Here is a 19846-nt window from a genome sequence, read left to right as displayed (position 1 = left end):
AGAAAAAGTTTAGAAAACCTGACCTATGAGGAAAGGTTAAAAAACTTGGGTAGGTTTAGTTTCAAGAAAAGAAGATTGAAAGGACCTGATAAGTCTTCAGCTATGTTTAAGGACTGTTATAAAGAGGACTGTGATCAACTGTTCTCCATGCCCACTAAAAGTAGGACAAAAAGTAATGGGCTTAATCTGCAGCAAGGAAAATTTTGGTTAGATTTAGGAAAAACTAAGTACCTAGAATATAGGTTACTGAGTGAGGTTGGGGATTCCCTTTCATTAAATGTTTTTAAGAACAGATTGAACAAACCTCTATCAGGGATAGTCTAGGTATACGGTAACTCCTCACTTAATATTGTAGTTATGTTCCTGAAAAATGTGACTTTAAGTGAGAGGATGTTAAGCAAATCCAATTTCCCCATAAGAATTAATGTAAATAGGAGGGGTTAGGGTCCAGCGAAATTTTTTTTGCCAGACAAAAAGCATTATATAAATTTTAAACAAGCAATTTAATTCAGGTACCCTGTATAAGTTTTTAAACAATTTTAAACAAACAATTTAATACAGGTATTAAACAGGCTGCCAGCCTGTTTATCAGCTTCCCTATGCGCGCACCACCACCGCCTCCCACCCGCCGGTGGACCCCGCAGATCAGCACCTTCCTTCTGCTCCCCCCGCCTCCTGCCCACAGCAAACAGCTGTCTTGAGGCATTCAGGAGGCTGGCTGAAAGAGCGAGGACGCGTGTGCAGCCTCCCCCTTCCCTCTCCTGCCTGCGACAATCAGCTGGTTTACGGTGTTCAGGAGGGACGGGGGAGGCTGCGCGCCATGTCCTCGCTCCTCCCCACAGCCTCCTGAACACCACAAGACAGCTGATTGCCGCGGGCAGGAGATGGGGGGAGCAGGGGGAAGGCATTGATCCGTGAGGTCCGCCGGAGGGCACGTAGGGGGGCTGCCAGCCATGGACAAAGCAGGCAGCCAAACAAAGTTGTAGGGCAGCATTACGCTTCTTTAAACAAGCATGTTCTGAAATAGAGCAGGGACATAAGATCAAAACAATGTTAAGCAAGAGGACGTTAAGTGGGGAGTTACTGTACTTGACTCTGCCTCATTGTTGGGGGATGGATTAGATAACCTCTTGAAGTCCCTTTCAGCCCTATATTTCTAGTATTCTAATACAGACAAATAATATAGACCATCTCTCTCTTCTGTTTATATAGATGGATCAATAGAAATAGAGACTGACCATCTCAAAGAGCCTGTTGAACAGCTGAAGGCTGAACTGGATGAACTGATCATGCTGATCACAGACCAAAGCAAACATGATGGTATGTGGGGAGGCATGTAGCAGTTACTTTAAAATAAAGTTCATAGAAGGCCACTAAGAAAGTGGCTAATGCTAACAAAAACAGCAGTGTTATGCTTCATGCCAAAGGTGGTTGAGGACTGTAACCTCTCTGATTCATATAATTTCTTCAGGTCTGATTTTTTTTGTTTTTTGAGAATGCCTAATTAGTTTGACAGTTAAGCTTTTAACTTAAAAGAATAAGTCAGTAAAGATCCCGAGACAATTCACTCATCTCTGTCAAAAGGTTGGGGGGCACCCACCCCTACTCCTGCATTTGTGCTCATAAAAGCTGTTTGGCAGTGCAGTATTGGAGACAAGGGAGCTGCCATTGGGATACTGTTCCTCTGATGGAAGATGAAATTTGGTTCTTGTCATAAGTCTCTGATGGGAGTTAAAGATCCCATTAATTTTTTTCAAAAAAATAACTGATAATTATTGTGTCCTGACTACCTTTCTTCTGATCAATAAAGTAAGTTAGATGTACCTAGCACTGTGTGAACTATGACAGAATGCCTAGTGGATGCTCCATTGCCTACACAGTTACTACCCTTGTGCTACTATCTAAAGTGCATTGAGATACCTTAAACGATGAAATACATTCTATGAAAACAATTCTAAATGGCAGTCAGGATGGGTGCGTTGGTCAAGCTTTTATGTATGGTGAAACCCATCATCCCAACAAATGAAAGAAGATGCACCTGCTGAAACATAATAAATAAAATAAAACTTAGTGATTTGGAGAACAGTACATAAGTTTTCTGGTTGTTTAAAAATTTGGGATTCAGTATTTAACACCCTAAACATCATAGTAATTTATTCCTAAAGATGTAAATATGCCCAGCATTCTATAAGCAGGTTGGCAGGAACATTTGAGTTTGTTTTGAAGAGGATGGGAAGCTCTCTACTTTTGTGAAAGAGGCCTTTAGATAATGACAAAGTGACTTATCTTTCCCTATCCCTCAGCAGGGAATATTCTGGGTCTTAATCATTTCCATATACTTGAGGCTTGAAACTCCTGAAGTGATACCAAGGAGATGCATTGCAAGGCAGTAACGTAACATATTGGTCTGAGCTGAAAATGCAGGAGTTTCATCCGCTCCTTCATTCTAGGCAGCCATTTTGGATGTTTCCAAGCCAAAAGATGTAATTTATTCTGCATTTCGAGCACATCAAGAAGGAAAATCTCTTTTACTGCTTTTCAGGATTTTAGAGTCTCTGGTGCAAATTTTAAAGGCAGTGAATGGGACATACACTCCTTCCTTTTCCCCCTTACATTAAAAATTGATATCCATCAACCTTGGAAATGGAAGTGTTGTCTTAATTCCAGCTCCTTTCTTACCTTTACGCTTACCCACTCTGGTTTTCTTCTTCTCATGCTGCTCTTTCCTGCAGCTGTGCCAGCCCAGATTGCACTGATCTCTGAGAAACTGATGACTGTCCTGGGACATCGCAATAATGAAAATGAAGCTGCATCCTTCAATTCTCGGATCCAACTTAACATTTGTTCCCCAAAACTTGAACAGCAGGATCAGTGTGTGAGTATTGTAGAGCCTGAAACAATAAGCAAATTGGGTTGATTGAATAAATTTAAATACATGTGCAGTGCTTGTCAAAAGCTTTGTCTATGAAGAGCAGTAAATTTATTACCAATCTGTGCGTCTTGCATTGTTCTACAGAGAATATAAACTTATATTTAGACTTTCAGAAATCTTTGGACGTCTGGTGAAGAGACCTAGGAGTGTACTGTATGCTATGTAAATCTTTCAGATGGGATAGGCTTTCTTTACAAGACATATGTATAACAAAGCGACCTTCGGCGGGACACTACTGAGAGTATCAATTCAGGACAAATTGCTTAGAGCAGGGCAGTCACAGCCCAAGGCTGGGGGTCCTTCACTACTAAGGCACACCAAACCAGCCAAACAGAGGTCTTCGGTTTTACTCCACTGGCTAACCAGAAGTCATACAAGCAAAAAACTGGTGAGGCCTCATCTGGAGTACTGTGTCCAGTTTTGGGCCCCACACTACAAGAAGGATGTGGATAAATTGGAGAGAGTCCAGCGAAGGGCAACAAAAATGATTAGGGGTCTAGAGCACATGACTTATGAGGAGAGGCTGAGGGAGCTGGGATTGTTTAGTCTGCAGAAGAGAAGAATGAGGGGGGATTTGATAGCTGCTTTCAACTACCTGAAAGGGGGTTCCAAAGAGGATGGCTCTAGACTGTTCTCAATGGTAGCAGATGACAGAACGAGGAGTAATGGTCTCAAGTTGCAATGGGGGAGGTTTAGATTGGATATTAGGAAAAACTTTTTCACTAAGAGGGTGGTGAAACACTGGAATGCGTTACCTAGGGAGGTGGTGGAATCTCCTTCCTTAGAGGTTTTTAAGGTCAGGCTTGACAAAGCCCTGGCTGGGATGATTTAACTGGGAATTGGTCCTGCTTCGAGCAGGGGGTTGGACTAGATGACCTTCTGGGGTCCCTTCCAACCCTGATATTCTATGATTCTATGATTCTAATTTCCTCAGACGCTCCAGTTTCCCAGTATCACCACCAGCACCAGTCCTTATGGGGATGAATGGTTATGAAAACTAATATCCCAGTAAAAGAAAAAGGGTTCTCCCAATCCCAAAGGACCAAGCCTCAGACCCAGATCAATATACCGGTTAGATCTTACCCACAAATCACGCTGTTGCCAATCCTTTAGAATCTAAAGGTTTATTCATAAAAAGAAAGAAATATAGATGAGAGTTAAAATTGGTTAAAATGGAATCAAATACATACAACAATTGCAAAGTTCTTAGTTCAGGCTTGTTTCAGGCTTGATGGGATTACTGCTGATTTAAACCGATCAAGTCTCTGGAGTACAAATATCTCAGCTTGGATGGGTTGTTCAGTCCTTTGTTCAGAGCTTCAGTTTCAAGCACAGTTCCTCCAGAGGTCAGAAGCAGGATTGAAGAAAAAATGGAGGGGTTTCCAGGGCCTTTTATATCTTCTGCCATGTGGAAGGACCCCTTTGTTCTTACTGTGGAAAATCACAGCAGCAAGATGGAGTTTGGAGTCACATGGGCAAGTCACATGTCCATGCATAATTCAGTTTCCAGGCAGGAGCCATTGCTCACATGCTACCTTGAAAGTTCCCAGGAAGGCTCTTCAGATGTGGGTTGGAGTCTCCCAAAGTCCATTGTAAGTTAAGTGTTTCGTGATCGGGCACTTACTCAGAATAGTCCTTTCTCAAGAAGCTGACCTGATGCTTACTCTGAATCAAACACACTGAGATACAAGTACATAGCCAATATTCATAAATTCAGATACAAAAATGACACACACATACAGACAGCATAATTATAACCAGCAAGTTACAGCGTAATTATAACCAGCAAGTTACAACCTTTCCATAGACACCTCACTTGACCCCCTTTGTACAAGATTTGGCGCAATTATAGGACCTTGGTTGCAACAATGATCTATACAGTCACAGTTCATGTCGTTAACATCACAATATGTCTGGACATTAATTGGGGGATATAAAATATTCCTGGGTTTATAACACAGGACTTTAATTTCAGTTTCTTGACACCAGTGATCTGGTGTACCTATTATAAACATTAACATGTTTTCTTTAAGATTGTGTTGGGTAATTGTATGTATGTCTATACATATCCTAAAACTAAATCTAGAGACAAACTCCACAAAGTAGAAATGAATTATGTTGTTTGTTCCAGGTCATTGATCTTTTACTGACATCCTTTTGCCAGAATCTAATAGCTGCTTCCTATTTTAACCCTCCTGACAGGTAAGATGCATACTATACATGCAGGCAGGACAAAACTGTTTAGTGCCCCATAATACCTGCACTGTACAAGGGTCTGTGAAGATCCCCTTGTTGATGATGCGGGATATATTGTACTGGTGTTTTCAGGTACTTTTATCCTGAGCCGCTGTGATGCAAAAACTAATACTTTGATAGATGAGAGTAGAAACACCATGTGCTCTTCCATTATCATTGAGTCTCCTTGAAATAAGCTGCCCACTATGTGACAGTCCTTTAAAATATCCCTCTGCTCTGTCTAGTGCTGCCTTTTTGTAATACTAACACCACGTTGTTTCTAAATATGGGATTATTAAGAGGGGGACACTGGAGCAAAGTTTCTGATTTATTTTTTTTATAACTTTTTTGTTGAAACAAATCAGACCCCAAGAAGAATATTTTTCTTTGCCTTTGTACATAAGACATTAAAGTGTCTTCTGGGTTATTTTTGGTACATCCAGAGCTGCTCTGGGTCTAGGCACCCCTGCCATTAGCCTTAGGGCCATCTCCAGCATTAAATGAATGAAGCACAAAGCTTACTGCTGAAGACACAAGATCAAGAGAAGAATACAGCATTTTATTTTTTCACTTTGATCTTAAACCTGTGCATGCCTCCCTTTATTTCAGAAATTAAATATATGTTTGTACTGACAAATGGAAACTGTGAGAGTATGACTTGACTTTCACTGGGCTTTACCTGAAGTTCCTCTTTGGAAGAAGAATGTGGTGTTTTAGCTCGTGTGTGTGTTAGCAAAAATTTTATAAAGTGTTATCGTCAAAATAGTTCCTTAAAAAGTAACTTCACTGGCAACTTCCAAGCTGCCTACAATCCTGTAACCTAAATGGGGCGTGCTTTTGGCAGCATGGCAGTGCTGAACAGTTTTCTCACCACAGTTTAAATAACTATCCTGAAAGAAGACCCCTGAACCTGCAACAGTCTCCTTTCTGTGCCCCTCAGCAACCTTCCTCTTCTCCAGATCTCTCTCAACAACTCTTCTTTGACTAGATTGTAAGCTGCATAAGGCTGGGACCTTCTGATTTTTACATGTCATATAGTGCCATGCCCATATGGGGATATATAAATAGCAATTATTATAGTGCTGAATTGATTATATTGATGGAGTGATAGTTGTGTGATGCATTTACACTCAAAGGTGCTTCAGATGCATTCTGTTTAACCATTTCTAAAACCCTCTTCTATATTAAGGATAACAGTGACCTTTCGCAGTAACATGATCACATGGCTTGTGTCTTCTGTAGGCAGGGGCTCTGTTTGTCTCTCTTTGTGAAGATGATTTGTGGACACAGGCGTGTCTTACCTGCCCTGTTGACTAGGCTCTGTCAGCTTATTTATCATCAGGTTAGTTTCCCAACATAAAGAAATTGATGGTAACCATGTGCTTAAGGCTACTTTGGCCTCATATCTCCACATGTATACTGAGTACCTGTCTGTACTGTAGTATACAATGGAGGGATTTCACTAACTTGTAATTTTCCAAAAGAGTTCTCATTTTTAATAAACTTTTCAAACCTGGTCTGAGAAAATGCAAACAATAGTGATTCTGCAGCAATGTTAACTTGGCCACGTTGCTCATTTATGATGCACATTTAACAACACGAACTGAAATATACGACCTTTATGTACATAAGCAGAAAAGGTGTAATATGGTCAGATTAACTCTTGTATTTTCAGACTTTTTCATTTTTAACTATACAGCCTTATTATTAAGAGACTTGTGCGTTTAATGTATAAGGGGGAGGCACTGTTGTTGAATTAAAAGGAGCAATTGTGCATTAGAAATACTGAGTAAATGCTGTATCAGCCTCAAGACCATTTTTGCCCCCTCTAATTTTCATTCTGAACTGGTGCAGGCAGTATTACATGCTAAGTAATTTTTCAGACCACAGCTCTCAGTTCTGCAGCTAGATTCTGTGTTGCATCTTTGAGGAGGCACAGCACAGAAGGAAGTGGATCATGAGGGGGGAAAGATGGCTTTATACTATATTTGTGTGTCCTGGATTCTGGATCGGTGCAGGCCATTTTGTATGTTAAAGCATTCCTGCCTGTCCTGGCAATCCCCTATGCTACAAGCTGCATGGGGGAGGCAGCATAGAACTCTGTATAGATGCATTTATGCTTTTATATGTTCTATGCTTTAGAATGGATATATTTCCCCAGGAGCTGTTAAAGCCCCTTTATTGGAGTGATGTAAAGGGGTTGTGATGTAGCACCTGATGCAGAACTACACATCCACCTCCGTTACCAGCCTTAGTCAGCTTTTAAGAGACAGTTGAGACCCTGAGCCTTTCTAAATACCTAGGTGCAAGATCCAGAGCTATGCTTCATGCGTTCATTGTTCTTATTTTTTATTTTTTTAAGTGTTGCCTTGGTTTTGTGCTCTTCACCCTGTTGTACTGAAAGGATTAAGTTATGAGGCTAATAAATTAATCTAAATGCCATGGAATCTGAAAAGCCATTGGCCTTTAAAATTCTCCAAGGATGTAATTAAAGTTAGTTACACCACGTTACTGTTGTAGAATTCTCTTATCTCTGTTGTCGAAGCTAACCAGAAACAACTTCAGAATTCCAGATAAGGAGGAAGTTATCTAATTTAACTGGTGCCTTCTATCTGCTAAATTGTTCTTTTACACTGAATTAGTCACTGGATAGTTGCAGTATTCTGCCCCTTGATTAGTTTGAGGTTCAGTTGAGACTTGCTGCTTTGTTACAAATGCTATGCATCTTTTCACTGAGCTATTTATTTGTTTGGCTGCAGGGTCCTTCCCTAAATGATGCTCATGTTTTAGGACTAGCTGCCTTTATGATTCATTTAAATGAATCCAAATCTTTGATTCCTGAAGTGAACATTGGATCCAAGGTTGCCTCTGCAAAGGGCCTTTCTGTTACTGAGTACTGGAACCATTTACTTGTTTGCAAGACAGGGGAGTCCTTAGCCTTCTGCATGAGGTGAGTTTCTTTCTTTGTCATATGCTAGGTTTCCCTGTTTCTAGGGATGACTTGGATTTGGCACAGGCAGGGATATGGAACAGTACGTCCTGTCATGCAGTAGATTCCCTCTTACGAATGTGTGGCACTCACACTATTGGACATGTTAGTGTTTAGGGTTAGAACGTTTTTATTTGAAAATGAAACTTAAAAGTAGAAACTTTAGACCAGATGTGCCCCAACTTTGCCCACCAATGGGCTGCATAAGAAATTTGGGAGGAGCCCAGGGATTGCATCTAATTGGCATGATTAAGAACAGATTGAAGCCGCCCTCATCTTTCAATATTAAGGTGTGATCCATGGAAATTCCAGATCCTACCTGGCCTCAAATCAAGATGAAGCTTTTTTTTTGTTGGCACTTGTGGTCTTTGCAGGCTACACCCCCATATTAAAAATTAGGGTGGCTCTGGGTCAGCGCTGAATTACACAAAATAGGACTGCAGTCTCTCTCCCAGGTATGTTATGATTTTATTCCCATCTTTTTCTAGACTTCCTGTGTCAGCCTTTGAAATGATTTAGTAGTTACTTTTATCTCCTTGTTCTTTAAAATCCATTGTCATAGCTCGCACAGTGTTCCAATATGATTACACTGTTGGACTAGGTGGTCACTGGATATCATTGCAGTTTGTATTTAGACAATTTTGAAGCATGATATCCTTGGTTTTTACTTGGCCCTGGACGCTCCTGGATGGGAAGCAACAGCAGTGGAAGATGGGGCAGATATGACAGATGAACCAAACCAAATAACTGCTCTCTTTCTTCTCTCAGGTTTTGTACTGCAGCAGTTGCTTATTGTTTGTGCAAGTTTCCTTCCCTCTCTCATGATGATTTATGCAACTTGCTTCCCTCTGGCCTTATAAAAAAGGTAACCGTTTCAATAAAAAAATCTGTTGCCATCACTTATTGAAATGGCAGTGCCACTGGAACGGTCTGTTGCAGGTATCTGTACTGTAACAGGTTAGCACTAATTGCAGTATTTATCCTGAATCCTTTATGGGAGCTGCCTTAGCTCTCTGTGTATTCATTCCATAACGTGTACAATATTATGTAGCCAACTCTGTTTGCTTTCTTGTTTCCTAACAGAGCATTGGAAGGTTTAAAAGTCTAATACTACATCCTATCATTTTTGTCCCGAATGCCATGATTTTCTTGATCTAATCCCGCGTGCCCCCCCCCCCCGCCCTCCCTCCACACACACAACCTATACATTCTTTATTACAGTTTTGGATTTTTGTGTCAAGTAGCTGGGTAGCATGAGGAACAGCTAAACCAATGTAACTGAGCCGTTTTAGTTCTACCAAGTTAACTCCTGGTCTGTTTGGGAGATTATTAGAGAGGAGAGTAACAACAATACTGTTCCAATTCTAAGGACTGGACTCATGAATTCTGTGTTTTAGGGCCTGATTTTTAGTGACACCTCAACTTTGTTTCCACTTGCGCAAACACATTTTTGCCAAATAATTGAATAACATACATTTTTGGTAGAGTATCCTTGTCTCTTTCCACACTCACTATTTTACGTAATTGGTACTGCACAGAGGCTTTTTTTCATTGATGGCAATATGTAAGTTTCTACTTTCTTTATTTTAGTTACAGTATGTTGTGCCACGGCTGAGCTTAGAGGCTCGCGGAATTGGCCGTGAGGAGGAAGCACCTGAACTGTCCTGGAGGTCCCTCTCTTGTCCCTCTGTAAACTACACGAAAACCAGCCTCTGTTTATGGAGGCAAACGAGGTTCCAAGAACTCTTGAAGGAGAAACTATTTCAGGTAATAGTCCCTACCCTCATACCATAACGTTAACTTTTCAGATCTGTGCTTTGGGATTTCCCAGCATAGATGCAATATTATTACTCATTAGCAACAATAGCTGCTCCCTGTAAAAGTTTATTATTTAGTCAGTGTTTGTACAACACTTTGAAGATGTGTACAACCAAATCTAAGCATTAAGAATTATCATTATCATCATCCCCATAACCTACAGATAAGGTGCAGATAGGAGAAAAGACATGAGGCATTTTGGCTTTATAGAGCAATTGACAAAAAGTAGAGTAGGATATAACGTGGTAATGCAGGAATAGTACCATGGAGGCTTTTCAATTATAACTGTACAATAAATATATTTATATCTCAGATGTGTGCCTAATAGTTTTATCCTTTATAGAAACAGATCTATGAGGAGGCCCAAATTTTTGAAAGTGCTCATGAACTTTTCCTGGCACCCAATTTAAATGCATGCAATCCCTTGAAATTCTCATGAACATTGGTTACAGGTTTTTTTTAAATTGTTGTTGTTTTCTCCTTTGATTTATATTGCCATATGTTCCATACTGGTGTCTAGATATTCAGAGCATGGGCACTTTAGAAGCATTAAAGATACGTGTACTTTTAGTAGTCTTTTTGAAAACTAGTGGTGGCTTGGTTTAGATTTGCTAGGAATGCTCCAGGAACAGAAATGTTCTTGAGACTAAATGGGAACTGTTAATTTCCTCTGCTGCCCTGTGAGAGAGAGAGAGAGAGCGAGATCTTTGTAATTTGAGAGAGGGTGGCTGAGCTCCTTTTGGTAACCTAGCCGTAGAAGTCATGTTTCCTTGCTGATCTGTTCTTTTATTGTGCTGAATCTCTGCGTTTTTCCCAGTTATCTTTCCGAGAGTGGCTGCTGTTTGAGCTAGAAGTCCAACCTGAGAAGGATATCCTTTCTGCTTCTGAAAGGTAAGCGCAGAACGGTCCTGTAAAAATGGAAGTAGTTTGAAATGCATTTCCAGTTAAGTCAGAAATATTAGAGAAGGTCCTAAGCCTGGAGTTTGATGACCATGTAAATAAATTGTCTGGCTTGGGGCATGAACTCCTAATGCTCCCACATCTTAAACAAGAGCTCAAGGTATGTTAGAAATGATGGGTTTGGCTTCCCTTGAGGAAGTTATCCAAGGTAACCGTTGACCTCCACAGAATTCACTAGAACATCTTTCTATCTCAGGACTTTCCCATGCACAGAAGCAAGAGAGGGTTGTTACAGGCCAACCTGCAAACACTATATGCCCAGCCTCGTTACGTCTCTGGATTGTTAAAAGTCCCTCAAGGGAGCTGTTAGTTTTTCATCTGTTCCTCTAGGGGCAATCACTTTCTAGTTTCATATAGATTTATTATATATGCAGGTCTGTGTGGCAACCTTCTTTTTGCCATTCCATTTGACTTGGTGTACTGTGTTCTCTTTAAAACAATGAACAGGAAGCACTAAAATTCTTTGATATGAATCCAATCTTCCATTGTTCAATATTGCAGGCACGACTTCCATTACTGGGCGTTGTACCAGTGGTATCTTCCAGCAGCCTCTGCTTCTGGAGGCTGTGATGGAAACCTGGAAAAGGCATGTGGCATTCTTATTGGTACAATTCTGGATTTCTCCCAAAGGTACTTTACCTCACATGAATACACTTGCACAGCAGTGACAGTTTTACTGTGAATATGGAAGCTAACAAGGTAGAGCAGCGTTTGACTCTGTACCCACAGCATAGTTAGGAAAGGTTTATATGTTGGGTTTTAATGCACACATAGAACCACCTAATTCTAGCTGAGTCTCGTTGACTCAAGCCAGAGCAATGTCACAGAATGTTGCCCCTCGCGCATGTCTTCATAATGGGTATGTTTTGTGTGTGTGTGTCAACGCAAGTGTTGTGTAAACATTTCATATTGCTATAGATGTGCATGTTTACCCAGTGTTTGATTTCCTCAGAAACTAAATTGACTTCCTAAGTCAACCATCAAATTATGTTGTTGTATACGTCTGTATGAATAGAGCATACATTCCTGTACACCACAGTGAGTTTCCACTATCATTAAGACTTCTTTAAAAAAAATTCTAATTTTAAAAAATCTTATAAATCAGGAATCTCAAACTCAAATCACCATGAGGGCCACATGAGGACTAGTACATTGGCCCAAAGGCCGCATCACTGACACCTTTTCATATAAAGGTACAACCCCCCAAACCTCCTGGCCCTGCCCCCACTCCACCCGTTCCGTGAGGTCCTGCCCCCACCTCCCTCCCTTTCTGCCAGAAGCTTTTTTTTTTTTTAATCCCCTCAGCATCTTTTGATCTGAGCCCTGGCCTTGGGAAGAAAAAAACATCCTAATTTGGATGGTGCCAGCCAGGTAGCCTCCTTCCCTCTATTGATGGCTCAGCCACTGTTGTTTGAAGTGGGTACCAGAGAGACTGTCTTATCTGTGTCATTGTTCAACTCTTCCTGGGGTCCTTAACAACTCCTCTTTACAGCCTCCTTTCATTTTACTATATGCATTCAGTTAGGCATAAGTATAAAATTGAACAGGGAAACCAAATTACATAATGTTAATGAGAAATAATGCAGACATTTTCCCAGTTTGTTACAGGTAGGGTCACTGAATATATAACTAGCTAACTAACAGGGGTAGTCATCAGGAGTCTCTCTTAATTCCAGATCAGAGTTGGACAACCGTGGCCAGTTGGAGAAGTCAGAGTTTTCCGTTCATAACAGGACAGTCAATCCTGATATTCTCTGCAGATTACAGGTGATTTTAGATCATGATACAAATCCATATGCCAGATCCATGAATTTGGCATGACAAAATCTTTTCTAAAATTTCAGTGTATGGAAGACAGACAGTCCTGTTTTTAGATATTATGATTGGTTCTCTGGATAACGAAAGATAGATCAGTCAGAATATTTTTTCCACTGCTTTAGTGTGTTAATTCACATGCCCTTAAGGCATTAGAACCAGCCAGCCTGCCTTGTTACAAGCTGTGAGAAAGAAACAAAGCTTCTGAAAATGTGCAAGCAGCCAGTCTTGAATTCTAGACGATGACAGTTTGCCTTACATGTTGAATTACGTTTACAAAAGTGGAAATCTGTTATAAGAATTGATTTTTGGCTGTTCGCTCACCCCACCCCCATTTATTAATATACCTACATGAAGGTCCTTGAAGTAGAGAGTTTCCCAAATTAGCCTTGCAGAGAAGCAAGGGCTCCATCTTGCAAAGATAAAGTGAGTTCTACTAGGCATTTTAGTACCATGGCAGCTCTTCTATTTGTAATTGGTTCTAATTAGCTGTCAAGCTAGTCAAGTTATTTCTCTGCTGCAACTGACTAGTATTCAGAGGTACAAATCTATCTTTCCGCTGAAGACATCAAAGAAACTAACTTCCAATCTGATCCTTCCTGATCCCACAGATCAATATAAACAAAACAGAACATACACAAGCACTCTTGGAATCTGGCTTTTGGAAAGTGAAATGTAATCCATATAGCCACCTATGACGGGATAACTGGCTGGCTCTGTGGATGAGGGGAAAGCGATGGACGTGTTGTTCCTTGACTTTAGCAAAGCTTTTGACACGGTCTCCCACAGTATTCTTGCCAGCAAGTTAAAGAAGTATGGGCTGGATGAATGGACTATAAGGTGGATAGAAAGTTGGCTAGATTGTCGGGCTCAACGGGTAGTGATCAATGGCTCCATGTCTAGTTGGCAGCCGGTACCAAGTGGAGTGCCCCAAGGGTCAGTCCTGGGGCTGGTTTTGTTCAATATCTTCATAAATGATCTGGAGGATAGTGTGGATTGCACCCTCAGCAAGTTTGCAGATGACACTAAACTGGGAGGAGAGGTAGATACGCTGGAGGGTAGGGATAGGATACAGAGGGCCCTAGACAAATTAGAGAATTGGGCCAAAAGAAATCTGATGAGGTTCAACAAGGACAAGTGCAGAGTCCTGCACTTAGGACGGAAGAATCCCATGCACCGCTACAGACTAGGGACCGAATGGCTCGACAGCAGTTCTGCAGTAAAGGACCTAGGGGTTACAGTGGACAAGAAGCTGGATATGAGTCAGCAGTGTGCCCTTGTTGCCAAGAAGGCCAATGGCATTTTGGGATGTATATGTAGGGGCATTGCCAGCAGATCGAGGGACGTGATCGTTCCCCTCTATTCGACATTGGTGAGGCCTCATCTGGAGTACTGTGTCCAGTTTTGGGCCCCACACTATAAGAAGGATGTGGAAAAATTGGAAAGAGTCCAACGGAGGGCAACAAAAATTATTAGGGGACTGGAAGACATGACTTATGAGGAGAGGCTGAGGGAACTGGGATTGTTTAGTCTGTGGAAGAGAAGAATGAGGGGGGATTTGATAGCTGCTTTCAACTACCTGAGAGGGGGTTCCAAAGAGGATGGATCTAGACTGTTCTCAGTGGTAGCAGATGACAAAACAAGGAGTAATGGTCTCAAGTTGCAGTGGGGGAGGTTTAGGTTGGATATTAGGAAAAACTTTTTCACTAGGAGGGTGGTGAAACACTGGAATGCGTTACCTAGGGAGGTGGTGGAATCTCCTTCCTTAGATATTTTTAAGGTCAGGCTTGACAAAGCCCTGGCTGGGATGATTTAATTGGGGATTGGTCCTGCTTTGAGCAGGGGGTTGGACTAGATGACCTCCTGAGGTCTCTTCCAACCCTGATATTCTATGATTCTATTATTCTAATCACTTCAGGCACTGAATAATCAGTAAAACTGTTTTCCACTGAAACTTGGGAATCAAACTTCAGAGGAATGCAAATTTAGTCGAGTGTGTTTTGCAAGCACCGATGTGCTTTATTAAGCCTAAAGAAACAAAGTAAGTTGAGAAGAATAAGTTGGAAACTGCATGCTGGATAGATGTAGCGTTCAGAAGGGTGAACTCTCTCACTTCAGGGGTTATTGAGGAGTTCTGTCACTTCATTGTGTGTTTATCCAAGGCTGGGATTTCTGGGTACTTGTGCAGTTGCTGTAAATCAAAAATCATCTCAGTCACTGATACCGTGGGGTAAAAGAGGATTTGAAATGCAGATTGATGTAAAGTTATGAAAAATTTCTTTCTCCCATCCAGGAAATGGTACTTGAGCTAGGGTCTAGGAAGACTTCACCCACTGGCTGCTGGAATGACAAGGGACACTTCCTATTTAGGATTTTCCAGGAAAGGTTAAAAACTATAGGAAATGGCTCTGCTGTAGGTGAACGGCTACTGAGGCAGCAGGAAGTGCTACTGCAAAAAAGGTAAAATACCAACAGGATGCCAGAATGAGAGAAACTCATCTGATAAAGCTACTTTCAGAAACTCAACTACACAACACAACAGCAATGAAATAATTGTACATCCATTTTCCTAAGGGGTGATAATTAAGGTGGGAATATATATGTTTACTGGTTTAGTGTGCTAATCTTGTGGAGTGAGGTGTTTATTCCCTAACGACCCCGGTATTTGAGCTCTCACTAAACACAACACATTTAGCTAAAGGCTGATCCTGATAGCAGTCCTAGGAATTCAACCTCCTGGACCTGCTATTTACAACCATCACCTCTTTAACAAGCTTTAATTCCCACTGGGGATGAGAAGGGAACTCCACCATTTCTAAAGTCATTGTTTCTGTGTCTTAAAAATGCTCTGAATATTTTATTGAAATACCAAATCCGTTTCTGGCCACGTGGAAAAATCCCCAGTGAGTAATCTTTACATTTCCTGCTAGCAGATGTTTAAGGAATTGAGTCTTGGAAAGTTCTCTAAATTCTACTGAAAATCAAAGTCAGGCTTAATATGACCTGACCGCTGTTCTGTCCTCTTCTTGACTGCATGTTTTTAAATTTTACTTTAGGATTCTGTTGTGTCTCCCTCCATCAGTTCTCATCATGATGTGTCGAAGAGGAAAGAAAATGACCTTGGATTGTGAAGATTTCTTTTTTTTTGTAAACACTGAGCTGGTGTGTACAATTTCCCAAACAGTAGCAAGTTTGGTAATTGTTCTGGATAGGGGTCTTAAACTTGAGAGTAGGGAATGGAGAAGAGATCAAACACCATCATACTCGAAAGCAGGAAATCTGTCATTGTGTGGGAACCTCAGACAGCCTATGCTTCTGATGTTTGTGGCACTGCAGGAGATGTCCAGATATCTGGAAAAGTTTTGTGGTTTTGTGAACCTTGCCAATGACTGATACTATAGTATTCCTCTGTGTGCTTTTTCTCCGCAGTAGAATGCACTCAGAGTAAGTTTGTCTGGATTCACAATGAATATATTATGCTGATGAGAAAGGGCTCTTTGGAAATACAATATAAAGATTTGGTCTGATGAAGTCATCTGCCACTTTGTTGGATGTAGTGAATATCCCACAAATGGGTGAATATCTGAGTAAAATCACTGATCAGCAGTTTAGACTTTTCACCTGCAGGGTGATGTGTTAACCAATTTGTGAACAATATTTTCAGTTTTGTGACCTTGTTTAAGTCAGGTTGAGTAGAGTAAGGTGTACATTTTTAGATTTTTTTTTTTTTTTTTAGAATTTTAGAAGGTGGAGTCCTTCGGGCTATACCCATTTTATTTTTATTTTTTTATTCCATTCCTCAATTATAGGTCACTTATTATGGCTCCTGGAGCCTGTCAACAACATTTCTTGTTGCCATTAGAAGAGTCGTTAAGAGCATTTGAAGTATAGAAATCTGCAGCATTCTCTGGTGGTCTGGAAGTGAGAGACTGAGGCCTAGTCTACACTGGCAACGCTAAAGCACTTTAACATAGCTAGTGTGGTTGTGGCGCAGCGCTGGGAGAGAGCTCTCTAAGGGCATGGCTACACTCGAAACTTCAAAGCGCTGCCGTGGGAGCACTCCCGCAGCAGCGCTTTGAAGTGCGAGTGTGGTTGCGCGCCAGCTCCTGGTGCTCCACCTCCATGAGGGGATCAGTTCAGAGCGCTGGGAACGCAGCTCTGTTTACGCTGGCACTGTTTACACTGGCGCTTTACAGCGCTGTAACTTGCTGTGCTCGGGGTGTGTTTTTTCACACCCCTGAGTGAGAAAGTTGCAGCGCTGTAAAGTGCCAGTGTAGCCATAGCCTAAAAAAACCTCCTCCACGAGGGGCATAGCTACCAATGCGGGGAGCGCAGCTTCCCATGCTAGGGCACTGTCTACACTGTCTACAATGTCTACTGGCTTTACAGCGCTGTAACTTGCTGCGCTGGGGTGGGGGTGTTTCACACCCCTGAGCGAGAAGGTTGCAGCGCTGTACAGTGCCAGTGTAGACAAGCCCTGAACTTACATCCCAGGGTTGGTCTTCGCTACAGGGAGATCAGCGCTGCTGCAATGGATGCAGCAGGGATCGATTTTAGCGGGTCTAGTGAAGACCCGCTAAATAGATGGCAGAGCACTCTCCAGTTGACCCCAGTACTCCAGCTTTCTGAGAAGAGTAAGGGAAGTTGACCGGAGAGCATCTCCTGTCAACACAGCGCAGTGAAAACACCGGGGTCAGTCAACTCCAGCTACGTTATTCACATAGCTGGAGTAGCGTCAACTTACCCCCGTAGTGAAGACAAGCCCAAAGTCTCTGATTTCCCTGACACCTCAGGGCATTGTGCCAGGTCCCTGCCATATATATATGGAAATTGAGATCCTATCATAAGCTAATTTTTCATCTTTAAAACCATGAGATATTTTGAAACATCTTAGTATTTGACACAAATCAATAGCTTCATAATGGTGGTGCCATCAGCTTCTGGGGGGTCTCTTCCTTTTATATTCTTCTGGTATTAGTCAGCTGTATTTACTTTACTTGACTAATGATCCCTTGCAAACCACCTATATCTCTGTCCCTGCATAGGTGGAGCAAGAGAAATTCACTCATCCAAACAATGTCACTCTGCGTAAAACCAGTTCTGTCTGCTACAGTAGGCAATAAGCAGCATTATCTGTGTTACTTACTGGTGATAGGAAATTGCAAAGCACTGTCTAGTGACTGATGTTGCTTCAAAAGAGAAATTAAGTCCTGAGTGGGGGCTCTAAAGGGAACAAGTAACTGGGCTTTCAGAAAGGTCTGACAGTACAGAATAAACCTATCCCTATTGTGAAGTATTGCCAAAGGATTGTAACTTTTTTTTTTAAACATTTAACTCTCTAATGAGTAAACTCTTGTCTGTCTTATTCTGTTACAGAGGAACATTTGTTCCAGAGGATGTGCACTCTCCTATGACATCACAGCTCACTTCTTAAGGGTAACTGCTAATTTAATCTTTCCCCTCCATTTCTCTCACAATGCAAAGCCTGAAATTGTTTGCAAGGAAACAATTTGCTGACTTTCACACTAGGACCCTGAGCTGCCACAATTACTAGAACTGGAATGTGCATTTATGCAGTGGTTTTGAGAAACCAAAATAGGAACTTGACATTTACATAAAGTCCACAAACAAATATTCTGAAATGTGGCTGTGGAAGAGGAGTGATGGATGTAAATATTGTATTGGAATTGGTGAGACGTGTGAGAGATTGGTCTGCAGGTGTTGAAGTTTTACTGAAATATTATAATTTTTAACTAATTTTTCACAATAGGAGAAAACTAGGTTCAGGGTAGGTTTGTCGGTGTGATTTTCCTTCTGAATAATGCTGACTCCTACAGCTGGTTTTTATTAGTTGACAACATGGGTTTGAAATGTATAGGAAAGATATATTATTTTGCAGTCACATTGTACTTCCACTTCTCCAGGGTCTGTTGAATGCCAGTTTGGATTATGAGGAATCAGCACAAGGGATTAATGATGTTTTGAAAACATGTCGAACCAAATGTCCCATTATCATTTCTTCTGCAGCGGTAAATGTTCTTAATGATATTTTCTATTTTAAGTACTGGCTCCAAAATACGATGCCAACTGTAAATTAGTTTAGAATGTGATGTGTGGGGGGTGTTATGGGAGATGGAAGGGAATATTTTATGTATTGCTATTTCGGTTAATTTACGATAAGACGTTAGTTACATTGTCTTGACACGTATAGGTACGTATCTTAATACAAAATTAACAAAATTCAGCAATGTATTGCATATCATTTCCTTTTTCCCCCAGAATTATTTAGACACAACTGTAACGTGTGTGTGTGTGTGTGTGTATGTTGTCACAGTTCAGGGCAACTGCACCTGTATTTTTTTCCCCCAGTGGTTCAGCAAAAGCATCCACTCTGAGGCATCTGGCTCCCCAGCTGTTCCCTTTTTTTTTTCTTTTTTTCCCCCAATCTCATTCCCTTCTGACCAGGGTATTTCCAGGCTGCAAAGTTCTCTGCTTTCACAGTGTTATTCCCAGCAGAGAAGGCTGCCCAAGCACATCTGTTTGTCTTCTCTTCAGAGACTGATAAGAGTGATGGTCAACTGTTAAGTTTTCCTTCAAGTAGACGCAGCCGTGTATTACACTTAGCTGTGTGCACTCCCAATGCACCAGTGCAGGAGAATTGTGCCTCCCAGTACTCATAGAGGGGTGGCACTCATGCCTCATGGCCAAAGCCCCTTCCCTAGCTATATGAGGCTGTGACTCAACTCCCTTCAGTTCCTCCTTACCACCCATGGCGAGAGTCAGCTCTGTGTGCTTTTCACCTCACAGTTCCTCTATTTTAGTGACTAATTTGTTTCTAGTTGTATATAGTTAATTAGTATCCTTAATATAGTGTGTGTTAGCTTTAGTTTAAGTATTTCCTTGGTGATGCCCTCACCAGGATGTCATGCTGTCTGGAGTGGTTTGCAACCATGAGTGCCAACCTCCGGGCAGACACCCCAAACTGGTTGTATGTTCTATAGTTAGATTTCACCAACCAAGTAACAAGTGTGAACTCCTGAAGCACTATAACAGTCTTACTATGGATTCATAGACCGTCCCCATGGGTATTCTAGTCT

The 19846-nt window shown here is 41.4% G+C and overlaps 1 protein-coding gene across 1 annotated transcript in view; it reads left to right on the top strand.

The window, feature by feature from the left end:
• The window catches only part of FANCA (FA complementation group A), a 68520-nt gene that overhangs the window by 37991 nt on the left and 10683 nt on the right, over positions 1 to 19846 (top strand). Inside the window, exons 22-35 of the mRNA XM_074968920.1 lie at positions 1213 to 1320; positions 2733 to 2875; positions 5064 to 5134; positions 6410 to 6509; positions 7927 to 8117; positions 8925 to 9021; positions 9747 to 9923; positions 10792 to 10865; positions 11436 to 11564; positions 12611 to 12701; positions 15043 to 15209; positions 15806 to 15911; positions 18126 to 18185; positions 18674 to 18778. Of these exons, the coding sequence (XP_074825021.1) occupies positions 1213 to 1320; positions 2733 to 2875; positions 5064 to 5134; positions 6410 to 6509; positions 7927 to 8117; positions 8925 to 9021; positions 9747 to 9923; positions 10792 to 10865; positions 11436 to 11564; positions 12611 to 12701; positions 15043 to 15209; positions 15806 to 15911; positions 18126 to 18185; positions 18674 to 18778 (1619 nt within the window). The remainder of the gene's footprint in view (positions 1 to 1212; positions 1321 to 2732; positions 2876 to 5063; positions 5135 to 6409; positions 6510 to 7926; positions 8118 to 8924; positions 9022 to 9746; positions 9924 to 10791; positions 10866 to 11435; positions 11565 to 12610; positions 12702 to 15042; positions 15210 to 15805; positions 15912 to 18125; positions 18186 to 18673; positions 18779 to 19846) is intronic.

The sequence above is a fragment of the Natator depressus genome, chromosome 12 (assembly GCF_965152275.1).
Source record: "Natator depressus isolate rNatDep1 chromosome 12, rNatDep2.hap1, whole genome shotgun sequence".
NCBI lineage: Eukaryota > Metazoa > Chordata > Testudines > Cheloniidae > Natator > Natator depressus.
This window is presented reverse-complemented; position numbering and strand designations above follow the sequence as displayed.